Here is a 16,659-nt window from a genome sequence, read left to right on the forward strand (position 1 = left end):
CGATGGTACGTTCGGTGTGATATCTCCATCCATAAATCTGTTGTTGAGTATCGATTTCGTCCTCTATTTAAGCCATAGTTGTTGAGGAGATGTTGAGGTCGTGGAGGCGGAGGGTCATTTGCTCTTGTTGTTCTAGTCTTGACTAACTAATTGAGTTGTGGAAATTACATATCTACCCGTACTTGGATTCCCAACCGTCCTCAACTGATCTCCTCCTGTCGATTCCAATGGCCACAGACCCACAAGCCCAAATAACAAACCATCTCCTCACGACCAAATCCCTTCCTGTTTCCCGCACTTGGCTCGCCCAATTCCTCTCCTCGCAGCGTGTAGCAACGACTCCCCTCTCCACTCTCACGCAAACCGCCTTATTCCGATTGCTAGCTTCCGATTTTACAACATCCCTCTCTGCAACAAACCCCTCACACACTCTCCCGGAGGACATTTCAGACCCCACTATCAAAGAACGGCACGTTTCCGGGCCGGTCCCGTTGCAAGTGCTTGATATAGAGGATATAGAAAGCAGTCTATGGAGCCAAGTCGAAGCAATTGAGAAAATTGAGCGGGGAGAAGAAACGCATGGACGAGAAATAATCCACACTGTGACGCGCGATGAGACTGGGGAGGTTGAGGCTGTTAATAACAACGCTGGTAACACCTCTACGAATGCAGCTGGAGCAAATCGCAATGCACCAGGAGCACGGAATACATCAATTTCTAATTCTGCTAAGGGTGGGACACATCGGTTGGTGCTCCAGGATGTGAAGGGAACAAAGGTGGTCGCAATTGAATTGAAACCTGTTGAAGATGTTGGGATTGCAAAATTGCCCATTGGTGCAAAGATGGTAGTAACCAATGCAACAGTTGCGAGGGGGATGTTGTTGCTTGAGCCAGATTGTGTTGATGTGCTCGGGGGGAAGATTGAGGCATTGTATAGGCAGTGGACACTGGAGAGGAAAAATAGGCTTCTGAGTAGGTTGGAAGACCAGGCTGCTAATATCACAGCTCCATAAACCTTTAAGTATCAAAACATTTCACTTATTTTCCTCCAAATCACTAACCATCAGTAAAATCAATTTTGGCCAATTATGACTCGGATATAAAGTGGAAAAGTTCTTTTCCAATCATCTAATTCCCAAGGAGCTATCGTTATACTACGGCATCTCGATGACCAGAATGGATGTAGTATTTAAGATGCATCAAATGTTCAACAAAGTCATGACATCCAAAAGAGTTGCGTCAACATGTGTAGGGATGCTTGCAATACAACACAAAATGTTGCACCTTGAGCTAGCTGCGTCTCTTCCCCCCCCACCCAATTAGCCCACAAGACTTGTATCAGGAGGCAATACTACGTCTGGCGAGCTCTTCACTTCCTGCAAAGCATCGTGGAACAATGTCAATTGCCCTTTCGATGTCTTTTGAGATAAAAGTAAGCCAGTCCGTGACGAGAGTCACAGCTTTTGATTAAGCTTAGAGTTAAACTCTTCTTAGCCAACCCTCAGAGATAAGCTTAGAGCCGTCTCTGCAACTTTCAGCAGTTAGCAGCAGCTTCACAGTCCAATCAGAGCTAGCTGCACCTGAGTCACATCTGCCTTTGCCTGAGCAAAGCGTGATAATGATGATGTTGACTCTGATGATTCATACTACTCTGTTTCCAATAGCAGTGCACCCCATTTTCAAGGCTCGAATCAGCAGCGGTAGAGCTTCCCATTCTCCCAGCCAAACATGGGCTGAAAGATGTGAAATCGGGAGGTTTGGAGGGTGATGTGCCCTTTCCTTTATGCAGCGGTGATTTGCTGAACCTATTTCGATGTTTGCTAGGACTGCAGATCGCACATGATGATTGGTGGCAGGAAAATACTATATGCTTTTTTACTTTTTCCTTTTGGGATATGCAAGCTCTAGAGTTGAACTACGAAAATAGCACGGGCTCTGGCCCTTTGACCGCTATTGAGGGGGGGAGGAGAATAGTTTTATGGAAATTGGAGTGATTGTGATAGAGTACTGCGGAGAGTGTATCGAAAGCACCATCTGACACATCGTGAGATTGTTCGAAGAAAGAAAAGCCTGGCCAAGCAAAATCAATACCCAGAGCGAGGTTGCAAGTAACATCAGCAGAACTGTATCTTTTAACAAACAAGCCAACAACGCCCAACAGCAGATAATAGCGTAACAGTAGTACCAAGAAGACCAGAATCATATATGTCTGCGCATCCCATAACCCATGATACCTTTGGAGAGACGAACCCATAATAACGCTGAGATAAAATATATTGGTGATACAACAGCGGCGACTTGAAGAAGAGAATGAGAAGAGAGGGGTACGCACGGGCACGGCGATGTCGACGGCACCACCGACTGCCCAACGCCGAGGATGTCTAGCCTGCTGGGATGACTCTCGTCGTTTCCTAGCAGCCCTGGCCCTATGGAAGCCACAAGAACCACCACGGACGTCCTGGTAGAATTCATATACGGGGGGAAAGTATCATCACGACTGCCCTAATCATGCGAACAAGCTGGCTCCGCCCGTCTCGACCGCATCGATCTCCTCTTGCGACCAGGTCATGCGGCGGAATCTCTCCGGCAGCTCGTTTCGGTCGAAATATTCGCCCTTCCTGGGTGCAACGGTCCCGAGAGATGCGCCCGTCTGGCCTCCGATAGCACCTCCGTATATTCCGTTGGATTGCGGGGTGTAGTTCAGCGGACCGTGCTGTTGTGCCTTGGCTCTGTAGGAGGCGAACGACTCGGGGAGAGATGGGGAGGGGGAGGCAGGGTGGACGCGTGGGGAATGGTCAACGGACTCTGAAGAACGCACAGGTTAGTTTAAGGGATGTTGCAGATGGCCTATATATATATATATCTCCTTCCTGTCCTTGGGAGGGGTACATACTGGGAACAGAGCGTTTTCCAATGAATTTAATCAGTGGAGTTCTAGCGGCGGCGGCTTGCTGCAGAATAGATGATGCACGCATTGTAATGTATTGAGATTGTGCGTGTGAGGAGTGTGGGATCGATGCTAGGTCCGTGCTAGGAGAGAGATGGAAAGGTGCTAGCTGCCGCAGGTAGTGACACAGGATGGAATATATACACGCGACGCCCGTTGACCAACTGTTTTCTATTCTCCGTCTCTGCCAGCTGAGGAATTGATTTGTCTGTGTCTGTGCGGGAGTGACAGGGGTGAGAGGACAGAAGAGGGAGCGTTTTGGGGATGGTTATTATAGTTAATACTGGAAGTTGGCACTAACTATGAATTAGCAGAGGCGGCTTGTTTATTTAACTAACTAGTTAGGCCCTTTGGGACGTTGTGGCACAGCGCAAGCCGTTGAGATATTTAAGCGTTGCAGCAGCCTTTGGTTAAACGCACAAATCAAGGCGGAGCGTTGCTTCAATTGAAGCTGTGAATGATGAAATTGCCCATTGGAAAGGTTCCAAGATTTAACGAACGGCCAGCAACGATTAATCTGCTTGCCTTCTGCACCGCCCGAGCAGCACAGCTCCAGAACCAAACATTGCGCATTCCTCTTCTCCCTCTTCCTTCGCGGCCCGTCCCCAGCTGGCATCGGATCTAACACAAGGGCCGGGCAGCTAAATAATAGCACCAACCATCGGCGGTCGTTATCACCAATGGTTGGTTGCCAGCACCAAAATGTGGCCTGACAATTCACTCTTTTATTATTAATAATAAATTAACTTGTTAACTTGTTAACTATTAGTTAGTGAATAATAGTTAATAATATACCCGCGTTATCATCGTCCATGCGGGGTTGCTCCCAACCCGCGGTCGTTAGACTCATATCGGCGGTAAATTGAATGAATCACTCGATGCTCTTATTGCGTACGTATTATTGCGTATTACCGATGTGGCCTTTGTCAGATACAAACCAACGCCATCGTCGGCTTTCTGACAAATCCCCCGTTTCCCGCCTCCCTCGTGGCTTTGGCATCCGAAAACACCCGGACCGATTCCATGGCTTGACACAGCTTTCCTCCAGGTAGCTGCGCCTGTTTCCGCCTGTTTCCGCTAATTATATCTCTCCCCGATTCCTTCCTCCCCCCTTGCCCAGTGATCCAACGAGCCGCCGCAGCCGATCCAACCACTTGGATCACGTGATTGCCATTTCATGTGATTTTATAAGACATATGGGGCAGTTTTGGAGGCTGTATCATAAGTTAGTTATCGTGTGACCGATTGCGCACGAGGCGTGTTGAGTGCGAAGCCGCAGATGAGAACTTCAGCCGACTGTACCCTTGTGATAATATTCCGCCGCTATCCTTGCGGAACGCCAAGGCGTGTCGGGCCTTTTTTCAACTCGGAAGTTTTTTTTTTTTTTTTTTTTTTTTTTTTTTTTTTTTTTTTTTTTTTTTTTTTTTTTTTTTTGCGCGCCCAAGTGATTAGTTTAAGGTTTCCACAATTGAAACTCATGTTCCTGACATTGTTAGGAAGTGTGTTGCCGTAACTCTTAAGCGAAAATAAAAAATTGCGGAAAATGTCAACAGTGGAAGTACTACCAACAGGATCTTATCCAAAAAATGCCCTCATAATGGCCCGAGAGATAAATGGCACACTGTAATCATAGGGACATTTTCAAATCAATTCCGCTCATAGCAGAGACAGTACCTAGAGATCCTCGATCTGAGTGGTTTAGAGGAGGACAGCCATTTAGGTCACGTGACTTGGATGTCGAACTTCATCTGGAACCTAAGCTTCAATATATCTATACAATCAAGCAGTAATATCATTTGACATTGAAATTCGGAAACGTCATTAACCTGGGGCTTCTTTTTATTGAGTCTGTTTTTTTCCCCTGTGCTCTCCGATAACTACTCTACATAGGGTGCCCGTCTTCAATCTGCTTGCTTCATGAGAACACGAGAACAATCTGCGAACGTGTTCATAAACATCCTCCCTACAATATATCTAGCTTTCACACTTCCAGAGAGAAAACATCTATCAAAAGTTCTATCGGACTAAAAAGGCCTGACAGTCTCTCTATATCATTGGATGATCTCTATGGAAATACATACAATAAACTTCAGGACAAGAGAGTGCTGTTGTTCTACGGATATCATATGCATGAACTCCTGCTCTTCGCTTCCGTGCCAGCGAAGCAACATCATGATTTGCTGCAACAGCTCTCCGGCCTCACTGCCATGCAGCCGACCCGCACTTTAGAGCGGCATCTGGTTTTCAAAGCCTACAGGAAACCGGGCTTTATAAAAACGCGCCCAGGTGGTAGCCAGGATGTGCAAGCTCCCGAGGTCCAGAGGCTCAACAAGCTTCTGAATGGAGGATTGTATTATACGCAGGTTGTCGGCAATGTCCGGGAAAGGGACTTTGGCTCCGTACCTTCTCCTTCCTCTGTGTCGGCATCTGCGTCTGCTTCACACCCAAGAGCAGATGATAGTGCTCAGGCGCACGAAGCATCGTCATTGATGAACGGAACTGCTCCCGCCACCGTGGAGGGCGGATACGTTGCGGCGGATCAGTCATGGAGATTGGAATTTAAGGATACGCCGGAGGCTGGGCAACGACCTGCAGTTACTTCGCGGTTTGTGGGGAGTGCGAAGCTCCCTTTTGGAAATATACTTGCTGAAATGAAAGCTTGGGGGTTTAAGTAGGTTTTTTTTTTTTCTTTTTTTCTTTATCCCCTTTTTTCCACTAAGTTTTAGACATACACAATGCGTTCACTTTTGAGCTAGGTACTAAGTTGTTAATCCTGATGTAGCTTCGTCTCTGAATACGTTCTTGAAGGCCATACATTTATCCTTGATGACACGGTATTGCTGGTGCACCGGGTGCTCACCTTCCCACCCGGCAATGCTGGGTGTGGCGGTGGTGGCAGCGAGGCAACATCAACGCCAACCAGTTATCTACCCCCTCTGGATAAGATGGTACCATTGGACTCTAGTGGCGCGTACGTTTTGCAAGCTTCGATTACGGTTAAAGAGAGCGGCAACCCGGACATGCTGAAGGCAAACTCGCAGCGACTTCTGGGATTGAAAGAGCGTTTGAAGTCTGTTGTGAAGCTGGAGCCTGCGGATAGGCTTTCTCTTGATACGAGGGTGAAGTGAAATGCCAGGCTAAATAAACTTCAGTGTAATAATAATATAGCAAACATGAGCGGATATGAGCTGAGATGTTGTCAATCGAAGTGGTTGATGTGATCTGACTGGTAGAATGGTTGCCACGAATAAAACTTAAGATTGGCAACCATCCAAAATGCAAAGTCCCAAACTTATATTCGATATGGACTTACTGAACGAATACGGAGTAGATATCTCCTCACTGGACAGCTGATGACTACATCGTTCTTTTATGCCTAGTTTCAAACTTGAATGCAGGCAACAAAGACAGCCTGGAAATCAATTTAATCCACGTGACTTGGCGATCCAATCAACGCGTACTCGCGATTTCAACTTGTGAGAGAGATACCTATCGCTTAGTTGGTATTGAGATCCTAGTATCCAACCCATCGTCAAGCTCAAGACAGTTGTATATATGGCTTCGTCGCCCCTCACAGTCCTTCCAGTTGCCCGTGGCACATTTTCATCTACCCAACTTAATACTGGCCCGGTTCTCCCTTACATACGATCAATCATGACAGGCACTAAGAGAATAATACCGGATGGAGCTATCTCCCCTCCCCCGCCGAAACGCGCAGCTACAGGAGCGGTGACTAGTGAGTGTATTCCCAAATATATTGTCCGGCCTCCAGTAATGATCAGAAGCAGCTAACAGATGGTCTGCTTGTAGACAACAGGACACTATCCAACTTTTTCACGCCCTTGTCCCAAAAGAAGCCTGATATCACCACTTGGAGAATAGTCAACAACAGCTGTGTAGTGGGAAAATACCACTCGGAACAGGCTGCAGAAGCTGTCAAATCCGGATCGAAACGAAGAGTTGCTGCCTTCGATCTTGTATGTTGAAATACAGATTTTGGAAACAGAGTATAGTTAGGATCTAATCTGGATAGGATTCTACCCTGATCGCAACAAAATCTGGCAGACGGTTTGCAACAAATGAGAATGATTGGAAATGGTGGAACCCAAGTGTTCCTAAAAAGCTGAAGGAGCTGAATGATGAAGGGTTCGTTGTGGACCTCACTTCTTACATGCCAATTGCCAGTTGTTCTTTGTTGAGTGTTTTATGTCTGTTTACAGGTACCTGGTCATCGTTCTGTCGAATCAAAAGGGCATAAGCCTGAAGAAGAACCTTAAAGGTGGTAGGCTGGAGTCGAAGAGCTTGTCAATATTTAAGCAAAAGGTTGCAGCGGTTATGCAAACTTTGAATGTACCATTTGCCGTTTACGCCGCGACGGAAAACGATGAATTCAGAAAGCCACGCATGGGGATGTGGAGGGAGATGGTTGATGATTACGACCTCAACGTTTGTGATTCCTTAGATCTGAAACAGTCTATTTTTGTTGGTGATGCTGCTGGTCGTGAAGGCGACCATTCCTGTGTAGATCGGTCCGGAGCCCCTAAACCACTGACCCCTCGCATCGTTTCTGGTGTGCTGATATACCGTACATAGTGATTTTGCATCAAACGTCGGAATCCTTTTCAAGACTCCCGAAGAATTTTTCTTGAACGAAGACCCCAAGCCGATTATAAGACATTTCGATCCCAAGGCCTACATCGTTGGCACATCGGAAGACATACGTAGGTGATTCATTTCTTCCTAATCCCCTCGTGGATTCCAGATTCCTATGAACTCTATGTTACGTCTTAGCCACGCATACTAAAGTGTAATCATGCTGCAGAAATATCTTTTGAGAAGAAAAATGATCCTGAACTTGTCATATTTTGTGGAAGTCCGGGGTCAGGGAAATCGACGTTTTATTGGAGATGCCTGGAGCCCCTTGGTTATGAGCGGGTGAATCAAGATATTCTAAAAAGCGTAAGGCGCTCTCGACTCTGTCCTGTCTTTGGAGAGAATTAGAATACCAATATTTGCCTTATATGTGCTAACATGAGTTTATTCTTCACTTGAAGCGGCCAAACTGTCTCAAGGCTGCAAGAGAGCATTTAAAAGTGGGAAATTCGGTAGCTGTTGGTACGACACAAGTTTTTTCTCTCCTTTTACTTTGAATTCTTTAATCTCACAATTACTCCTTTCCTTTTCTAGACAATACAAATGCGGACTCGGAAACCCGTGCATATTGGATCGAACTTGCGAAGGAATTTTCAGTTCCTATCCGGTGTATCTATCTAAACACTCCGCTGCAAATCTGCAGGCACAACGATGCTGTGCGCTCAGCCAACCCAAAGATGGTATGTAATCAAGCCATCCATAATTATTTACTTTGTCCATATATCGCTCTTTGTGGGCGCTGAAAGAGAGAAGCTGATTTTTAAGTTACTGTTGAACAGGAGTCGCTAAATCCTGAATCCCGTACCGCTCTCCCGGGAATGGCTTTTGGAGATTTCATGCGTCGATTCCGTGAACCCACCCTCTCCGAAGGGTTTCAAGACATTACTCAGGTCGAGTTCAAATTCCGGGGGGATTCTGCTGCCAAGGAGGTTTGGGGGCAGTTCTGGGTTTGATACCGCCATCAAAACTGGCATTTCCTTCACGTTTAATGAAGATTGAAAACTGATAACGACTTTTCCGTTTGCATAGCTTCGGCTGGCTTACTCCTTTTATCGTTCCTTATTTTCGACTGATATATAGATTGGTTTTCGTTCCAGTAGACAGACGAAGAAGATGTCTGTACAGGTAAGCATACGCTAATTTGAGAGAAAACACTCCGAGTCATGGAGTATTTTTCATCGCATCGATGGTTTTCGAAGTTCGCTTTGGGTTTTAAAAGTAAACCGGTTATTTTATAGAAAGTCGTCGTGCATTTCGTTACACCTCCTATGGTTGAGGAACTTATCAAGAATCGAGCACTAATGCTTGTTGAGGCCTACATGTTTATAGAAGATGGGGAAAGAATAGCTAGTTACTCCGTATAAAACCGCTACAAATCCTTCTGCCTGAAGATCTGCAATAGTTACGAGACAACGGCTAAGCTTCTGATGCGACACGCTTAACGAAAACCCCTGCCGGCTTCGCAATTTTTATCCTACACTTGTCCAGTGACTGTTCGAGAAAGTCAAGCTAAGCATGAGTTATGTATTGTTAGATAGGCGCGATATTGATCGGCTGTCTATTTTGAAGCGATATAAACGGACATCATCCTCCAGAATGAAATCTGTGCACATTCTGCAGCACAGTGAGCTCTATCTCATGTTTCTTGGAGGGCCCTGGACTTGTAACTAGTCATGTTCCCCTCTTACGCATCTCTCCCCAACGAGCCGATCCGCGACGTGCATCTGACAAGTTCGCTGCATCCCAATGTGGACACACATATCCCATCCGACGAAGGATGGTAACGCTGCCTACGGGGATCAAGTAAAGAATATTGAAAACAGACAAAGTTGGTATTCTAGGTTCGTGGTTCTGGGAACCCAGTGATTGTATTCTGAGCCTCAACCCTGTATGTATAAAACTCAGAAATCAACGGCGGATTCGACATTCAAAAAATTATTGACGAACGTTCAAGTTCAACGCTGATATTTCCGTTCTCGCCAATGCCGTCAATGCCTCGGCACTGTTCGCTGTTGGAGCCTCTTATCACTCAGCTGAAATGGTTGTGGTTAAAAGATACGAGACGCTTGTAAGATTTACAGCTTTTGATGATGCTAGTCGAGGCCCTTTGGGTCTCTTCATTTGGTCTTTTACCTTCGTGGAGGGTGAACCCATCTGTGAGTGACACTCTCCACTAACAAGCTTGATATGAGACAGTCTAACATATCCACCTAGACATCTTGCATCCTTCGGTGCTTTGGTGGTTTTTTTCCGTCTGGTGTTGGAGCTACTGGCTGTGTACCAAATAGAGATCGTATATAAAAGTCGGCTCAAGCCCCGGTTTCGCGTATTAACAATGTGACATTTGCCTACCCAAAGTAAGGAAACAGTGTTCTCGAACCCATCATCTCTCAGCTTAATGCTTATGGCATTTCCCCATCCAGGGATGGAAGACCTTTCAGTGGGGTCTGTTTTGCAGCAAGGTCTTATGAACGCCATATTCAATAGAGACGCTGCTCCTAAACTCGAACCATCCTGCCCTACGGGGAACTGCACTTGACGCCACCCCTGCATTCTCTCGGGGTTAGCAGCTACTATGTTGATATTGTAGATAAGGTTATATTGGAGGGGGCATGTACTCCAGGAGATTTTCTAGGAATGGAGAAAACCTGCGCCGTTTCGTTTCCGCATGGTTCTTCCTGTCGTCAATCCCAATGATGAATCTGGAGCAGCCTCTTACGTCTCTTGGCTCCTGAATGAATTACGTACCGGACAAAGGTGTCGACTTCTCAGTCGGAGCCCCGAAGATTACGGAACATATGCGGAAGTGCGCAATCCGCTCTTTGCCCTAGGCTGGCTGGAAATTAAAACTACACTTCACTCACAAACACAGAACTCATCTCTGCAGCTTTGGAGTGTATGTTTCTTTGCTGCCTCCAGCGATATGACGTCCCCGTCTCAAAGGTCGCCACTGTTCAGCAGGCGTCAATGGACAAGCTTTTCCGGCTGAAATGTGACGGCCCCTATTTTAACAAGGGTAAGGAGAAGATGACCACGTTCGTCATAGACCAGGCCGCCAGTCACAGCGTGTGGCGTGCTCTCAACCTACATGTCCTTGGCAACGCAATTACATGGCCTGAATCAACCGAATACTTCATCCCTTCCAACGATTTCATCGGAATAGTACGAACCGTTCGCGACAAAGCCCATATGATGGAGATTGCTGCCCTCTCACACATTTATTTGTTGACAACAAAACAAAAGGAAAACACGGCTCGTATGTTGGGATTTGAACGTCGAGCGGTATAGTCTTCAAGATGTATATCCATCAGCATGGGAAGTTGTCGGAAAATAACCCTCACACTCCAAGAATCCCCTACACGAATATGGACGGGCAGGACACAAAGAGGAGGAGCGAATTCCTGAAAAGAGAGAAACGGAATCCATCAACAGCACTGAGGGAACCGTGCGGGAAAACTCACTCGTTCCTACGTCATTTATCAGCCTCGTATTCAACCCGAACCACTCAATCCATGCCAACAACCGACAATATCAATTTCTTACCCATTTGTGAAGGTCACGTACTGCTTCAACCTAGGCCATGACAGAACCTAACAACACCCATTTTACCTCGGGCAAGGTCTGAAACGGGAGAGCTCCCTGAGCAATTGCAATCATACATCCCACAATGATCGCCAAACATGCTGCACAACCCTATCCTCTACCGATTTCGCAAAAACCAACTATTTTCCGAAACTAATATATTGATTCAAAGAAAGTGTTCAACAGTGGAAACACTATTTTGGATATACCATCTCACATAGACCTGGAACTTCATCCTGCATTGCTCGCTGGTCCAGCTCAAGTCAATTTCCTTAAGTACATGTGTATATAGATAAAACATAAACACAACTACAACATGAGTTGTAGATAGCATACTCATTGTCAAATAAACTTTTCTGATTTTAATTGCCTTTTTGTAAAGATGCTTTCCTCTTCTACATATCGACGATTTTTGTGAATTTTGTTTGTCTCGACGCCAGGTACCGATACATCATATATTATCATGTATCCATCACTCTGTGTCTACGACAAAAACACCACACATGCTCAATTTATAAGTATAGCCATATCCCCAGTCTAGCACATCCACTTGTCTCCTCTCATCCCTCTCCCTCCCCGGCCAATCCCGCCACTAAGTCATCATCCCTTCCATTCTGCGTTGCGGTTATGGGGTTGCCAGGTTCGTAATACTCGTACAGTAGGACACCAAGGAATAATACAAAAGGAAGCCATGCTATGATTAAACATGTTGTCTAAGGATGGGGATGGGGTATCAAAGAAGATGGACATTAGGAACCAGGTCTCGGAGAGTAGTAGTATTGAGCCAAAGATTTAGGAACAAAGGTAAAAATCATACAGTACACAATAAACATTATGATGAATGGGGGATGCGGTAAGCGAAACTATTTAAGAGTAGGGTTATAGGATAGGAACGGGGCGGGTAGTTTAGGGTATGAAATGAAGCGGACAGAGTGATCAGCCAGGTAGATAAGTGGTGAGCAGGATGACCAGTCCATTCGATATTAAGCTTAGTGGGAGGGAAAAGAAGAGGAGAGTAAAGCAGTGTAATGGGGAAAGACATTCGCGTGTTCGGAACGACGCAGTTTGTCTGTTGCAATACCGCGGCTTTTTTGCTTCAGCCCTTCACAACCGTTGCCGTCTTCTCTCCAGCAGTTAGTTTATAGCTAGTTGTTCTATGTCCACCTCATCAATTCAATAACCGCTTTCTAGAAATAAAATAATAGCGGGAGCGTGTCCAGCTAGAGCAAATTCTCCGACTGGGCTATATGGGTGTAAACAGGAAGAGAAGGTAAAAATTGGGGTAATCCGGTCTTTTAGTAAAAACTTCCATAAGGCTGTAGCAGAAGGAAAGAAACCTGGAAAACATGAATCATGTAAATAGTAATAGATCTTGGGGTATAATAAATTGGTAGGAGAAATCAAGGCACTACGGCGGGGGGTCAAACCAGGAATGAAAGACAACTAAATGGGATATCAAGGAGCGTAAAGGTATCATCATATCGTTGGGATGAAAGCCAAAAAGGAGCGTCATCGTCATCACGTAATATTTGATTAGTCATCAAACTGTAGGTAGTTATAGTCTGGTGGGAGAACAAAGGAAAGCCATGATAAATAGGAACGCATGGATGAATGCATGCCAGGATGGCTCGGAGGAAATCAATTAAGAAAATAGGCAAGGGGGAAAAAACATGATAATACGGTACAAGGGTTCGAAAGTGCCAAAACCAAGTCGACTCTGCAACTTCTTTTCCTAGTTTATCTTCTCTGGTTGATCAAGCTTTCACCCCAGAAGGACTAAATAAGTCCCGGAGGAACTTGAAGAATGTCCGGTTTTTCGACTTCCAGGTCCTGCCAGGTGACATCTGTGGTGGCCCAGGAGCCACAGACATCGGCCCTACAATATCTTCATCACCTAGATCTGGAAACTTCTCCTTGTCCAGCTTGGGGATTTTGACAGCTTCAACCAGGTGAACATGTTTCATAATAATAGGCTTGTTGCCCATTCTGACCGGGTTGCCCTTGCTATCTTCCAGACCTGCGACAAGTTGGTCATGCGTTTCTCTCCACTGTGCATCGACGGAGTCCCATTTTTCTTCTGTTAGGTGGTAGATGTTGGAGGTAAGGCCGTAATGTTCACGGATGCGGATGAGGTGCTTCGCGTAGTTACAGCGGGCGCGGGACCAGTTTGTTGTGTGTGATTCCAAGGCTTCGAGGGTTCGGGTTTGCGGGAGGTAGGGTTCGGGCCTGATGGTGAAGTTGGCGTGGCCTAGTTTGTTCGACCATGCGTCATTTGGTTCTGGCATTGCGACCGGGGAAATGTCTGGAACTTGCCCTATGGCAGCTGCTAGTTGTCGGCTTATGGATGATACGGATGGCTGATTTGATAGTGGGGGTGAAGGTAGGCATGCTGGTCGGGAGGTGTCCAGGGAGTTGTGGGAGGTGGTTGGGTGTGAAGTGTCAGTCACATCTGCAACGGAGGGGGATTGTAATGGTGATTGAGTGAGGGATATGTCATCCCCTTTCAGGAATTCCATCATCATAGGTGGTAAAAGCGGTGTTGTCGCCTTCGGTTGAATCTCTGTTATACTTTGTCGATTTGCCTTGTCAATATCCAGACCTGGAATACCGGCCTCGTTTAACCGATCTTCAAATATCGCTCTCGCTGGCGAGGAGGAATTATGGCTGTGTTGAATAGAGAGAGAGCTGACTGCGGGCCTCACTAACATCGATGTTGCGGAATTGGCACGCGATCGCAATGATTCATCATATTTCCCCAAAACTGCAGCAGTATCTGGTCTCTGTTTTTGTTTCCATTTGGATGACATGGAAGTAAATCGGGTACTTATTCGAGATATACCGTGAAAAGAGGCAGATTGGGTATTTTCTGGTTTTCGTTTCTTAGGCGTACCGTTGATTTCTACAACATCGTCGGAAAGGTCGTATTCATGAGACCCCAATATCAGGTCATCACCGCCACCAACATGATCACCCGTGTGAACCTTGTTAAAATGACCTGTAATTTGACCAAATCCGATGTCAAAACTAGGGAAATGCTGGTTTCTAATTTCCGTGCCACAGGAACACTTACGAAAATACGGACAGCCTCCAACAGGACTTGTCTCGCGCTCCAGTGGTTCCTCTTTCACATCGGTCAAATGTGTCTTCATCGTGCTGAACCCCTCAGAGAGGCTCCCGAGACCAGGGGAAGATGCTAGCGACGAGGAGGAGCTGGGGAATCTGTTATGGGTTCTCGTGGAGAAGAGCGAAACGGCAGGGGATCCTGAGTTGGATGACGCGATGGATTGCGGTGACTGCGGGTAGGGAATGGCGAAGGGCAGAGTCTGAGTTGATTCCATGTCTGAGTGTGTGCTTTCGCATTTGGTTGCTTCGAAGAGGTGTGACAGACGGAACATTGTCACAAAATAATATCCTTTTTGTTTCTTTTTAAAGAAACGTACTTTAGGGCAATTGAGTATACGGCATGGTATCATATAAGTACGGTTGTGGTGGCGTGTGTATGCCCTGTGAGCCCTTTTGAAGAACGACTTTGCAGGTGACAAGCCCAACACGCGATAGAATACGTGGAATTGAGTGGATGGCAGTCAAGGACCTAAGCTGGCAAAAGGCGGGATGATTTTCTCTACAACTTCAGGCACAACAACGGCAGGAAAGGGAAACGCGGAGTTGTTCGTGGAGGTGATATCGCTCTTTATCCTGTTTGACCACAACCTGATCCAACAGTTGTGTGGTGTTGGTTGTATGGATGGATGGATGGATGGATGGATGGATGGGATGTTCCGACGGAGATAGCAGACTTGTTTTTGCTGGCGTGTAGGATGGCGTTACCGCATTGGACAGTTGCTAGGAGACTATTTTAAAAGACCCCAAGACTGGCGGCGAGACTGATCTTAATACGATTTGGGGCGGGAAGAGACAACAGCAACGAGACACAGGATGGGGGTGGGTATTTTAAAGACGAACGGGAGAGTTGGGAGGAAGAGAAGGATGGAGAGAGAGAGAGAGGGGAGGGGGGAGCAATAGGTACAAATAGGTAAAAATAGAGTGTCAGACTGGATCCAAGTCAGTGAATTGGAAAGTCAATGAGATCAGCAGCAGAGTTGCACAGCGAGGAACAGCACCAGTATGAAGAACGGGTTGAGGCTTGAAGAGACTGGAAGAGGAAACGGTGAGATTCAAGCACGGTGGGCAGCAAGAGTTGGTAGCTGGTTGACCCAGCCAGTCCCACCAACAGACCGACAGAGCAGAACAAAGACCCGAGGGGAGCAGAACAGAGCAGACAGTCACTGCAAGGCCCAAGCAGAGCGGCAGGAGAATGCGAAGATAGTCAATGCGGGAGATAACATCTGCTGTGGACTGGGCGGTGATCGGGAGAGCGATGTGTAAGGCAGAGATCGGGCAACAAGAAAACAGAGCGAAGACTGGGAATGCTCTGAAGGGCACACTGTGAATGGTGTGAATTGAGTGTGAAGAGTGAGGAGGGGAATAACGCAGCCACTTACACCACTGACACTTAACCCTGCAGCCAACCGAGTAAGACTGAAGAGAAGACCGAGGAGAACAACAGATCAGACGCTAGAGGAGTGCTGTTTTCTGCGCCAATGGATTTGTTTATTTTATTTCTTGGATGGCGGTTCTTGACTCATGAGAAGAGGAAGAAGAGGAGGAAGAAGAAGAAGAAGAAGAAGAAGAAGGAAAACGGTTACAGCCTTACCTGTTCCTGGTAACTAAAGGCGGGAAGTTAGAAGGATCCAAAAGCAGAGAACAGAGCAGACTCTGGTACCTAAATCTGGTTGACAGATTCATGTGTTCTTTTACTCTGCAGTCTTGTACGGAAATATCCAGACTTGATACCCCCCATAAATCTCCTTGCCTTTGGTCTACATGTGTTTACTTCCCACAGAATCATCCGGAAAAAATGGAAGAAAAAAATCATATAAAAAGCTGCACGAAAAAGGAAAATAGAGGAAGAGAAGAGCAGTGACGAATCCATTTTTGACTTTCCATTTTTTTTTATCGGTGGTCTTATAAAAAAAAAAAAAAAAAAAGGCTCGCCCGCCGAAAGCCCGAAACTGACATTATCGTGGGAAGATTTTTCGATCGTTGGCTCCATGTTGCTGGTTGAACCACTAATTGCACTTAGCTTATCGTACCAGCAGCAAAAGTGGCGAGCGAAAAAATATAAAAAAAGAAAAGAAAAGAAAACGGAGACTGTGGGCGCTAGAAGTTAGTTAAACCATGTCTTGCATGAATACGTTGAACCGTTTCTCGAGGGGGGCCGCCTCGCTGCCTCATTCGTTGCGAAAATACTGTGAGGAAGGGTGGAAAGCCGAAAAAAAAAAAGAAAGAAAGAAAAGAAAGAAAGAAAAAAAAAAAAAAAAAAAAAAAAAAAAAAAAAGGGAGTAAATAACTACAAAAGCAGCTGACTTAGTTATTAGTAGTAAAAAGGTTAAAGAAGAGGTCAGAGAGCTTAAAGA

The 16,659-nt window shown here is 46.1% G+C and overlaps 8 protein-coding genes across 8 annotated transcripts; 5 read left to right on the forward strand and 3 right to left on the reverse strand.

The window, feature by feature from the left end:
* Positions 1-227: 227 nt before the first annotated feature.
* PADG_04474 (uncharacterized protein) lies at positions 228-1,013 on the forward strand (the record flags this gene model as incomplete). Its single annotated transcript, XM_010761967.1, has 1 exon — positions 228-1,013. One exon carries the CDS (start codon positions 228-230, stop codon positions 1,011-1,013), a length of 786 nt encoding a protein of 261 aa, XP_010760269.1.
* Positions 1,014-2,506: 1,493 nt separating this feature from the next.
* Positions 2,507-2,975, reverse strand: PADG_04475 (uncharacterized protein; the record flags this gene model as incomplete). Its single annotated transcript, XM_010761968.1, has 2 exons — positions 2,507-2,805; positions 2,894-2,975. 2 exons carry the CDS (start codon positions 2,973-2,975, stop codon positions 2,507-2,509), a joined length of 381 nt encoding a protein of 126 aa, XP_010760270.1.
* A 2,098-nt stretch (positions 2,976-5,073) lies between these two features.
* On the forward strand, positions 5,074-6,075 carry PADG_04477 (uncharacterized protein; the record flags this gene model as incomplete). Its single annotated transcript, XM_010761706.1, has 2 exons — positions 5,074-5,618; positions 5,730-6,075. 2 exons carry the CDS (start codon positions 5,074-5,076, stop codon positions 6,073-6,075), a joined length of 891 nt encoding a protein of 296 aa, XP_010760008.1.
* Positions 6,076-6,502: 427 nt separating this feature from the next.
* Positions 6,503-8,553, forward strand: PADG_04478 (polynucleotide kinase 3'-phosphatase; the record flags this gene model as incomplete). The annotated part of the gene is made up of 9 exons (XM_010761707.1): positions 6,503-6,683; positions 6,758-6,924; positions 6,981-7,093; positions 7,168-7,476; positions 7,541-7,668; positions 7,770-7,906; positions 8,002-8,062; positions 8,135-8,280; positions 8,380-8,553. 9 exons carry the CDS (start codon positions 6,503-6,505, stop codon positions 8,551-8,553), a joined length of 1,416 nt encoding a protein of 471 aa, XP_010760009.1.
* A 1,072-nt stretch (positions 8,554-9,625) lies between these two features.
* PADG_11773 (uncharacterized protein) lies at positions 9,626-10,078 on the reverse strand (the record flags this gene model as incomplete). Its single annotated transcript, XM_010762196.1, has 1 exon — positions 9,626-10,078. One exon carries the CDS (start codon positions 10,076-10,078, stop codon positions 9,626-9,628), a length of 453 nt encoding a protein of 150 aa, XP_010760498.1.
* Positions 10,079-10,268: 190 nt separating this feature from the next.
* On the forward strand, positions 10,269-10,888 carry PADG_04480 (uncharacterized protein; the record flags this gene model as incomplete). The annotated part of the gene is made up of 2 exons (XM_010761708.1): positions 10,269-10,496; positions 10,520-10,888. 2 exons carry the CDS (start codon positions 10,269-10,271, stop codon positions 10,886-10,888), a joined length of 597 nt encoding a protein of 198 aa, XP_010760010.1.
* A 2,048-nt stretch (positions 10,889-12,936) lies between these two features.
* On the reverse strand, positions 12,937-14,577 carry PADG_04481 (uncharacterized protein; the record flags this gene model as incomplete). The annotated part of the gene is made up of 2 exons (XM_010761969.1): positions 12,937-14,177; positions 14,253-14,577. 2 exons carry the CDS (start codon positions 14,575-14,577, stop codon positions 12,937-12,939), a joined length of 1,566 nt encoding a protein of 521 aa, XP_010760271.1.
* A 730-nt stretch (positions 14,578-15,307) lies between these two features.
* On the forward strand, positions 15,308-15,568 carry PADG_04482 (uncharacterized protein; the record flags this gene model as incomplete). The annotated part of the gene is made up of 1 exon (XM_010761709.1): positions 15,308-15,568. The coding sequence occupies one exon, from the start codon at positions 15,308-15,310 to the stop codon at positions 15,566-15,568; it is 261 nt and encodes an 86-aa protein (XP_010760011.1).
* Positions 15,569-16,659: the final 1,091 nt, after the last annotated feature.

Source organism: Paracoccidioides brasiliensis, assembly GCF_000150735.1.
Source record: "Paracoccidioides brasiliensis Pb18 unplaced genomic scaffold supercont2.5, whole genome shotgun sequence".
NCBI classification, from domain to species: Eukaryota; Fungi; Ascomycota; class Eurotiomycetes; order Onygenales; family Ajellomycetaceae; genus Paracoccidioides; species Paracoccidioides brasiliensis.